General features: G+C 35.8%; 1 protein-coding gene across 1 annotated transcript; it reads right to left on the bottom strand.

Moving 5' to 3' along the window:
• Nucleotides 1-1370: 1370 nt before the first annotated feature.
• On the bottom strand, nucleotides 1371-10193 carry LOC137406932 (Kruppel-like factor 3). Its single transcript, XM_068093534.1, has 5 exons — nucleotides 10071-10193; nucleotides 6186-6659; nucleotides 4954-5272; nucleotides 3698-3757; nucleotides 1371-2164 (listed from the first exon to the last, which is right to left on the bottom strand). The coding sequence occupies exons 1-5, from the start codon at nucleotides 10191-10193 to the stop codon at nucleotides 1902-1904; spliced, it is 1239 nt and encodes a 412-aa protein (XP_067949635.1). The 3' UTR covers nucleotides 1371-1901.
• Nucleotides 10194-10501: the final 308 nt, after the last annotated feature.

A 10501-nucleotide genomic window follows, 5' to 3' on the forward strand; every position in this document is an offset into this window, starting at 1 on the left:
CTAGTCCTCTCTAAAAGAACTGTGGCATGTCGATGGACAACTCTCTCATGTTCTGACTCATTTTCAAACATCGATCAAGCCGATTTATAGTCTTACTATTGTCTTAGTGTGCACAGAAATCAATTTTATTTAATAGTTTTAAACCAGGGTTATGATGCATTAGAACTGCACCACTTTATCTCAGTACAATACGCACTAATTTTGCAGAGCATTACCAGTTTTTAATGCACAGTAGATGTTTAGTGCTGCCACACCTGCACTCCTACTGACTTACATGATGCATTAACTGAAACTCAGCAATTCAAGCATACTGCGAATGCGGATTTTTCCAAACTTGAAACAGCATGCGTACTGCAAATGCGCATTAGTATGAAGTTCATACTGTGAATCAACTGACACTGTTGATTTTCTAAACATTCGTACTGTATTCTACAAAATTGTTAGATGCTGTGTTCCGCAGGCTAATGAACTTGTGCTGTAACTTCCATATCATTTGAAAATAGGGAGTGAGGTATTATCACCATTCCAATCGATGATATTAAAATCTTTGTATCGTATTTTTATTAACATCATATATTAAAACTAGTAGATTTTCATTTCAACCATACGCGGCATGCTAATTGTAATACAATTATTTATACTCGAGCTTTGAGCAGCATTCGCAACTCTCAATCGTGTTGTAGGTGCAACTCCAAATCAACTCAGAACATCGTGTTGTGGGTGCAACTCCAAATCAACTCAAAACTCGATTTTGTAATGAGTTCTCATGCATGTATGTACAGTGAGTGCTTATGAATGCGCAGTTATGGTGTTTTGTAATGGTCAAGACCCTGCTTTAGACGCTTGCAAGAACAATAAAAATTTTCAGAAGATCATGAGAAATTAACTGGAAATTTTAAATTCTATGTATAGATTTTTAAGACTTTAAACAAAGAATAGGGCAGCCATCTTTATCGATTTTACAAGAAACAATCTCTAGCAGCTCAACAGCCCAAAGAATTAATTCAGTAAAGGTTCACCCGTTGAGAGTTAATAAGCCATCAGAAAGTTCAGAGCACTGCTTACTGGTTGTCAAAAAGTGAATAAGCCTTGTCATAATTGCCACACTATAGGTTTATTTGGACTTTTGCCAAAGACTCGTGTTATCAAAAATGAAATGCTATATGCTGAATTATGGCTACTTTGAATGCATTGTTTATAAATAAGTCATTAAAAACGTGTCAGCTTTCTTAAAAAAGTTTTATTGGCAAGTATAAAAATCGAATGAACTAGCTGCAGCTCAAAAGTTAAAATGAACATATTTCTTTAGAGAACTTGTTGAAAGAACAATAATAATGATGATGAAAACGAATACCTACAGTATATACATGTAACTACCTAGTGTTTCATACAATAGCTGAGACTCAGTCCTGTACACACACTCAGTCACTACATATTGTGATAAAAGTATAAAATGCGGTACAATGGGTATGAATAGGTCAGATACAAATTATATGATAATTTTGTTTGATTTTTATGTGCAAATCACAAATGCTATAAATTATTTAGATTTATTACATAAACAGTAGAAAAATTGCATATATTCGTGTGCATCAAGAGTGCATAGTAAGTTTGTATAATATAGTATATATTAGGATAATTCTTTATAAAATATATGATTATTCATGAAGTGAGAGGGTTATTACGTTTGAGTACACAATAATATACTTTCTGTTGAAAACTTTATGTACAAAACATCTTCTGTATAGGCTAGGTCGTTTAGACTCTTAAATCAAAGAATATATATATATAACTCTGAGAATTCATATGCGCTAAAAAATTCTTCTCTTGGTATTACTGTAGCTTAGCCTTAGAACCATAGTTTAAACTTTTTATCTTAGGGAGTTAGTCGCAAGGCCCCCTCACATCTCATGTTTAATATGAAGAGGAGAGCCGCCGTTGTTTACCATATCTGTGATAGTTGAGTCTGAGCTAGATGATGAGCCCTTCGGCTCATGACGTTTCATGTGTAGTGCCAGATGGTCAGACCGAGCAAACTTTCTCTCACATACTTTGCAACTGAATGGTTTAGCCCCGGTATGCTTGCGTACATGTCTCGTCAGCTCATCGCTTCTAGCAAACCTCCAGTCGCACGCAGGATATGGGCAACGATAGGGCTTCTCTCCTACAACCACCAAATCTTCAATCAGCCTTGAAGTGAACTTTAAAATTGTTTTGTGAACACCATGAGAAGCTGATGAAGTGTGAACAAAATATTATAATATTTATATTGTGCAAGTAGTAAAGTGGCAGGTAATCTGTCTAGTTTTGCAAAAAGAGCAAATTATCTTAGCCTTTTTAGTTGGTGTTTAATACATCTAGAACTGGACAAACATGAAGAAACAGCGGTAGAGCTGTGACATGAGTAACAATAACATCGAGAGAAAAAAGTTGCGAAATATTGTCTATTGATATGTCGCCATGGAAACAGCTATTATCAGCATTGTCAAATCTTTGGTCAAAGTTCAACCAACCCAATATAGTATTAGTCTATTGAAAGAACCAGGAAAAGATTGACATATGAATCTAAAATCCCGTTCATTTTCTGACAGAATTACAAATTATTAGACTTTCCGCTTTCCGGTGATTCATAAGAGATCAACAACAAACAAGAACATTGTTTATAAATTAATATGACTCGTGCCAACTGCTTCAGATTTTGCGCTCATAAACTTTAAACAGCTGTCTTCATGCGTTGGCAAGACATGCTGACTTATGTCGTTTGGTCTAATATAGAGTCTGCATTTCCCATCATCAAAGCAGGTGTTGAAGAAGGGTGCTCCCTTTTAGCAGGGAAGTCATCATTTGATGGCTTAATAAATACTAAAACAGTTGTCTAAAATTTAAACTTTTCAATCGAGTTTCTTCCTCTTAGAGTCACACCTGACCACGCAATCTCTGTCTACATCCTTGGGAAGGATTACAAAGATTAACCATTTCGTGTGATAACGTCTAGTTGGGTGTTGTAACACCCGTTTGCTCAAGCTGAAATTCTCAATTGATTGCCCATTTCCCAATTACATGTTTTTCCATTTGTAACAGAGTTCATATTATACAAGGACTTTTTAGCTTTTCGTTATCCAATCGTAATACATTATTTACAGTATTTCTCCCTTCTACGCTAATAATGTTTGGAATTATTCGTAAGGCTACTCAGTATATAGTTCAGCTAATAACATCAATGACTGTTGGGCGCGATTGCACCATGATGGTGCTACCGTTTTGTTAGTAGTATGCAATAAGTTGTAAGTAGTTAACGCTCGAGTAAGCTGGTGCACCAAAACAACTCTCTCCATTTGATTTTAACCTTTTCAAGACAAAAAGCCGGCTGCATCACAATAGTGGCCCGAATGCTGTTAGCCAAATAAGCTTATTGTAATTTTTTGTTGCTCGTTATAGCTTACATTCTTTAGCTCTGCTAAACAAAAGTGTGAGGTCTCGATAACAAGATGTTCGTGATCTTAATAAGCGGAAGCCTGAGGTCCTAACAAACTTAATCTGACACCTTAATAAATAGAAGATTGAGGCCCTAATAAACATCACTGTCAATGTAAACTGCTTTAGTTACCACATTAGTAAGATACTGCAAATATTATACTACCCAATTTTTATTTTTTTTCAAGTAGTAAACTACACGCTAGCGTATTGTGACACTGACCCGTGTGTATCCGCTGGTGTGCCTTCAGGTGCGAGCTTTTTGTATAAGCTTTTCTGCAACCTACAAGTAAATACAGTAATGAATACTTTGTATGTCCGGCGTCGTCTCTCCTACTTTTTAGAAGCAATACATCGCTTATTTTTTAAAGAAGAACCAAATTATAAATCTTAACTTTTTACAGTTATTTGATTGCGAAAACGCAACTAAAATAACCTTGCGGAAATATTTCTGTCGAAAGGAGGGCTGATTTATCAAGTTTCAAAAATGGATCGAATATGTTCTTTTGTCTTAAACATCGACTGTTTGCCTAAATTTAATTAAATGCTTTATCTACTTAATACCTGAGCCTTTTCACTTTTCATGAGCTCTTAGAGAAAATGATGTTTTCCATATTTTGATTATCTGATATGAGAAAGAAAGAGACGAGTAAACACGGTGCCTTAGGGACAATGGAAAAGATTCATTAATAGCTCGCAAGAGTGAAGAGTCGTCTTTACATAACGGATAAGGCTGCTTTATCTTATAGTAAGGGCATTACACAACGGACTATCAATATTTTCTCCTAATAACGAGAAAGATAACTTCCGCTAAACCTTGCATTGATGATATCTTCTTGGAGTTAAGTGCCCACCTGCATGTACAAACATAACTTTCCAATTGCAAATAGATCTTGCAGATAGTTCATTATCTTTTTGTTTAGAAGTAAGTATAGTTGATAGAAGGCTCCCATACACAATCTTACTATACTTTTTAGTTTTATAGTCAATCTCAATCTTTTTACAACTCTGCATTGCGTTACGCAATCAATTTTAAACAAAATGGCTACCGAGGAAGTCGCCAAATGACCAAGGGTTGCATTTATGTGAACTGGCATGATTAATGTATAAGAGGTCTGCACCGTGGCCCTTAAGGGTCTCTCTAGATAGCAGAGCAAACAGAATTCCCGGTCAGGCCTGATAACTATAAAGATCATATTGCGTGCTCTTTCCATTCGCTTCACTGAGTGAAGTGAAATCTTTGAAATATGAACTTTTATGCTCAAAAAGAATTTATCTAGTCAGGGTTGAAACAATGACAAGAAACACCAAACTCCACACTGTAATTGACGGGCAGTTCTCTAGGCTAACCCGTGTTGAAAAATGAAGACCTGAGATAACGATAAGCAAAAGTAAAATACAATGGGTAAGGTGTGCCTTGACACGCTATAACAGGTGCTTGCCTTGTGCAACCACTATCTATTTCAAACTGTTTCTTACCTTCAACATCGCAGTAATGGGTTCGTCTTTTTTCTAAATCTGGATTGTTCCGCCGATTGTATTTAATTGTAGTGCAGTTAGGATATGTGTTTCTAGGTGTAGGTTGAATTCCACGCCGTTTGCTAACCGACTGAGGTGGAAATCTTTTGACGCCTGGTATTGGAGTCATTAAGGGTTGATGGCTAGTTGGTTGGTGTTGGGATGGCGATGGAGGAGGGTATGGGGGTGAGTGATCTGGAGTAGGAAAAGGAGATGTGAGTTCTTGCATAGTCGGTAGTTGGCTGTGCTGACTCGGAGTGTGGCATTGCAAGGATGTGTGCTGTCAAAAAAGATAATGGTATGAAGAGAAAACACAGTTAATTTGATATGCTGTTAATCAGTCAAACATCATTCAAAATCAACAGTCATATTCACTAACAAGTTCTCAAACGCAAGCATTTTATTATATAAAATATGAATAAACCTGTTCCTAGCTACGGATGCCAATTATCTACACTGATAATGCTGATGTCAAAAAAGACTTTTTTGAGAGTTTAATAGTTTTTTATTCTCTTGTTTTAAGAAAGTCCTAACTTCCATTATTTGTTTATTTACAGGAAAAAAATATTGTCTTGTTAATTAATTGTTCCATAGAAACTTATTTGCTTAGTAGCTAACTAAATTGAATGTATAATAATTTGATAGCCTAATAACTTGTGGTTGAACCTAATTATAGTTATATTAAACCAAAAATATGAAAATAACAAATACTTTTGAGCTATGCGATCAGGCTATCTAACAACATTAAAATATATAAACTATAATCATATAATAATATACAGTAATATACCCACAGTCATAATTACATACAGTAATATACACTAACGTCATAAAACAGCATACAATAATATACACTATAGTCATATAACAGTATACAGTAACATACACTATAGACATATAACAATATACAGTAACACACACTTTATTCATACAGAGAACTTTATCTGCATATCACTTGGCATTTTGTAGACGTTGTCTCATACCAAGGTACAGCTTTGAAATTTGGAAGTTTTACAATCTTCGATGGAAACTGATGGAATATTCCAAGTGAGGATCTAATGCATGTGAGAGCTAGAAACTTCTGATACTCAGTGTTTATTCTGAAAAGAGTAAATTGAGAAATAAAGATCCCTCAACTAATCCAAATGTATTTTATTTACTTTTTATTAACAGAAGATGAAAGAATTAATTACTTGTAAAGTTGTCTGCTCTTGGTAGGTGGTTGATGGGTATGAATGGGAACAGTTAGATGATTGTGTGGGACACATGTAACTCCATGCCGAAGATGGGAAACTGCTCATTACTTGGTAACAGCCATCTTGCCTCGGCATTGACATATGGTGAAAGTCACTGGTTACCGGAAGCTGATGTGGTCTCATCTGGTAAACGTTTTCTTGTTGAATATCGAATGGGTAGGGAGGATGAGAGAGAGGTTCGGCTTTGATGACCATTTGCTGCGCTGCGCTGTCACAAGAACTGTAGTTGTATTGAGAAGTTGCGTAGGAATTCTCTGCTTGTATGTATGTATTGTTAACTGCTGAGCATAGAAGAGGCTCAAATGGTTCCATTTTCACTTCACTCTGATCTTTCTCCGAGCCGAGAATAGCTACAAGGTCATCAAGATCTGCGCTGCTTGCATCTCTACAAGGCTTCCACAAGTCTGATACCTAAAAATTAATTTTATATAAATTGGCGATTTTATTAAGAAAATTCGCAATTAACCCACAGCATAATCTTTTAGCAATTTTTGAAATATTTAATATTGCTATCTTTTTTATATTCTAGACAAATGAGAAAATATGAAATTTTTATTAAAATACTTTCTCAGTATTCCCTAGTTAAACTAAAGGGTGGAGAATGGAATTAGTTGCTACAGAGACTGTGAGAACACACAAGCCAATTTGGTGAACTAAGTGCAGTGACAGCACCGAGTTGAATCCAAACACTTCCTAGATTTGTCTTCGTATTTCTTAGGTTGAACGATTCTGCACTGAATCGGTTACCCGGTTTTTCAGCTCGCGGTTCGAAGCAGTGAATGAAAAATATTGACGAGGCCAAAATGTCACTAGTCTGCACCCAAGGTGAACCAAAAATTGTCTGGTTACTGCTTTGATTTCTGTCTACAACGCGGTATGACAATTATAAGAATTAATAAGCTGGTCATAGAGAGTGTTAGTCAACACAATTAACTAGTCTGCCATGTTATTTAACGCGCGGCTGAACGTTTCTATGTTTTCTATTGTCTATGTCTAGCAAGGTTTACTCAATGCTCGCTCTATTTGCCTAGAATACAAGCTCGCACCGGTTGACTGCTGCCGATTCAATGAATTAAGCGTATTGTCACACGCACGACTCTTCCAAGCGTTGTCGATAATACACATTTTCTTGAGTGAACCCGATTGTCAGAGCACTAAAAATCATTTTAGTATTGAAATGAGTGTGATTATTGCACCAAGTCACTGATGTCAACAGCCCGGGCCTTATTGCTCGTAAGAATTAACTCAGAATCAAAAGAAATCGGGCCCGAAAAACTAGTTTGAACTTAGTCACACTTTGAGTTACTAGACAGGAATTTGAACTCACTTGCATCTAAGTAAAAGGCTAGCAGCCATTTGTGATGTGCTCAAGATAAAAGAACACCGAAACCGCAAATTAAAATTAAATTTGTACTTGCAGCGTATTATGTACCTCCATAGAGCATTATTTTATTATATCTAATTTACTTGCATCATTATTTAATATTATTAATATTATTGTTTTTAGTATTATTGTTGTTATTGTTGTTGATGTTCAAATCTGATATTGAAGCCGAAATCTAAATATATTTAAAACAATTATAACTATTATGAAAAGATAAATAATAAAAATTATAATAATGAATCTTTTTGATATTTTATGACACATATACAGAAAATTTGAAGTTATAATCTTAATTGCTTATACTTACATATGGAGGGCATATACAGTACATATACTTATATAATCATATACAACTTGCATATTTTTGCAAAATTGCAAAAATATGCGAGTTGCATATAATTGAAATGCATATTTATTATTTACTAACTCATTGATTGGAGAAAACATTTTATGAACACAAATTTTGAGAGATAAGAGTTATTGGGGGCTACATATTTAAAGATAATAAGTTCCAACTCTGCTTATTGGTTATCTAGAAGCATCGCTGACTAACAATCATGTGCCTCTTATGCTCGACTCATAGAGTGACTAAGGAGGTGGCTCCATGTGATAGAGAATCTTGATGAGTCCGCTCACTGTACCCTAGCACTAAACTGTGCGCTAGGAAGCAAGGCCTTGCATATTGTGAAACAAGGAACTCGTGTCAATTTACATTAATATATGAAAGAAGGAAGTTATGCATCCGCCAAGTGCCACAATATGCATATTTTGACATACCATGAGCATTCTCACTGTATCTGCTAAAGTACTCTCTGCCAGATTATTAGAGAAATTTTGATATTATAAAATGGAGAGAATTGATATTTATATAGAATGCTAGCGATGTTAACGTTATGCAGGCAAATAACAAAATCTGTAGCTAGTCTGTTCATAATCTTTACTATAATAAGAGCCGTGTCCGTCTGTATGTTCGAAGCCAAACTAAGAGCGTTAAAAAACTGCTTCACATGGGAATTGAACTGCGTCACTCTATTTCACAAACAGGGGCAGCTAACCACCACCATGAGCATATTGATTACTCATTACGATCTCTCACAGTGCACGGGGACTGCCAAGGCTACTAGTATCATGTTGAATTGCAGTCATTAGCCTTGTCTACAAGGACACAGAATGAGTTTGAAATGATGACTATCATAACTATCAGCTTAAATGCGCAACTATAAGAATATTATGATAAAATTCACAAAATTCACAATTTTAAAAAAAAACTTTGATGAGCCGGCAATGATAACATTATGTGCTTAAAAGCTTGTCAGTTTTCTTATCTAAGAGGTTAGAAACACTAACGAATAACTGACATGAAAACTTCAAATAAACTGAAAATATTTACCATCATGGGTTAGGATTATCAACATTTCACACTGAGTCTTATAGAAATTTCACGCTGACAGTATCGCTGTTCACGCATACTAGAGACCTGACTAGGGAATTCACACTCACCATTTAGCAGATAAGTACAACATGAACCAAGCAGTAAAAACTTAAGACGCTATGAGAGAAAGGCATGAAGGGGCATCGAGGGTGCAGATGATATAACAATAGTCTGCCGGAACAGTCAGACCGTAGTATTGCAGTTGCGACTTGAGATGACAACAAGTGCGAAAAGCATTGTAGGTGCGCGCTGAAGCATGGCTAGTAATTGGAGAATAAACAGGGCGATTATAGTCAGTTAATAGATATTATTCTATGTATTGATATTATGCCATGCGACAATGAACAACAATGGATAGCTATTTTATTGAAACAGGCCGATTTGACATGCACCGAAAGCCATGATGCCAACTTGTATGCCTTAGTCGAGCAGTGAAGAGAACACACTATGAATCATATTGCCCCATTGTACCTAATCAGAGAGTTGATCCCTTTCTCAGTGCTGCAACTATCTATGAACTTTAGAAAAACTTCATGCAAGTTTTGCACTAAAGTGTAACAATTTTATCTAAGCAACGCTGCCGCTAACTAATAACATCATTTTCACGACTAAATATTTGTTTTTAAAACGAAATAGTGCAGTTACTTGATGGTTTTATTATGAGCAATGGAATGCATAGCTAACAACTTCTGTGAGTTAGGTTAGATAAGTGTGCAAAACAGAAACACACTTAAAAAATGTGTATTTGATAAATTTGAAACATAAAAGACTTCGAAGCTCTTAGTTTTTACACCCTTAAGCACCTTCTTCCTTTGGAACATATGTGATTACCTTCATACTATGTATCTATTTTTTGTTTTACTTCAGCGCAGCATTGTGTTTAGAAGATTCTTATCATAATAACAATAACACAATAAAAATGTTTTGACACATCAAAGATAGCTGCAGCAAGCACTGCAGAAGCTTTGCTGTTGTTTACATTTGTCTAAATGTAAGCAGAACATACCTGTGAATTAGTTGGGGAGTTGCTCGCTAGTGATAGGCTGTCTGGCGTCATGCTGTCAAGTTCTGGTACCATCTGGTCTTGGTAGGCAACCAACCTCTTGCTTGCACTCTTCTTTAGTGCCATATCACTCGATCGTCCATATATCACTGCATTAAAAGATAAAATGAGGCCTTTTGGCTAAGTACGCAATAAATTGATAAGCTGGATGCCGGTACATGTGCATTTCATTTGCATTTGTTGTTGAAGCTCAACTAGCCAATACTATCGCTTGAGATCGACAACTGAACCAATTGTCGCCCTAGCAAAAATCCCAAGTGAGCAACGGTGATACGCTGTGTATCTTATATAATAACCGTCTTGTAGAAGACGACTATATTTGCAGCTGGCGCAGAAAACTCTAGTGAAACGTTATTCAGTGTCATATTAAAAAC

Source organism: Watersipora subatra, chromosome 10, assembly GCF_963576615.1.
Source record: "Watersipora subatra chromosome 10, tzWatSuba1.1, whole genome shotgun sequence".
NCBI lineage: Eukaryota > Metazoa > Bryozoa > Gymnolaemata > Cheilostomatida > Watersiporidae > Watersipora > Watersipora subatra.

Bases quoted from the DNA above. Each gene is read 5' to 3' on its own strand.
- LOC137406932 (XM_068093534.1), bottom strand. From the start codon at position 10,193: ATGGCACTAAAGAAGAGTGCAAGCAAGAGGTTGGTTGCCTACCAAGAC. The intron at 3,758-4,953 runs GTAAGAAACAGT...ATTTACTTGTAG, and splicing joins CCATTACTGCGATGTTGAAG to GTTGCAGAAAAGCTTATACA. The intron at 2,165-3,697 runs GTCAGTGTCACA...TGGTGGTTGTAG, and splicing joins ACACCAGCGGATACACACGG to GAGAGAAGCCCTATCGTTGC.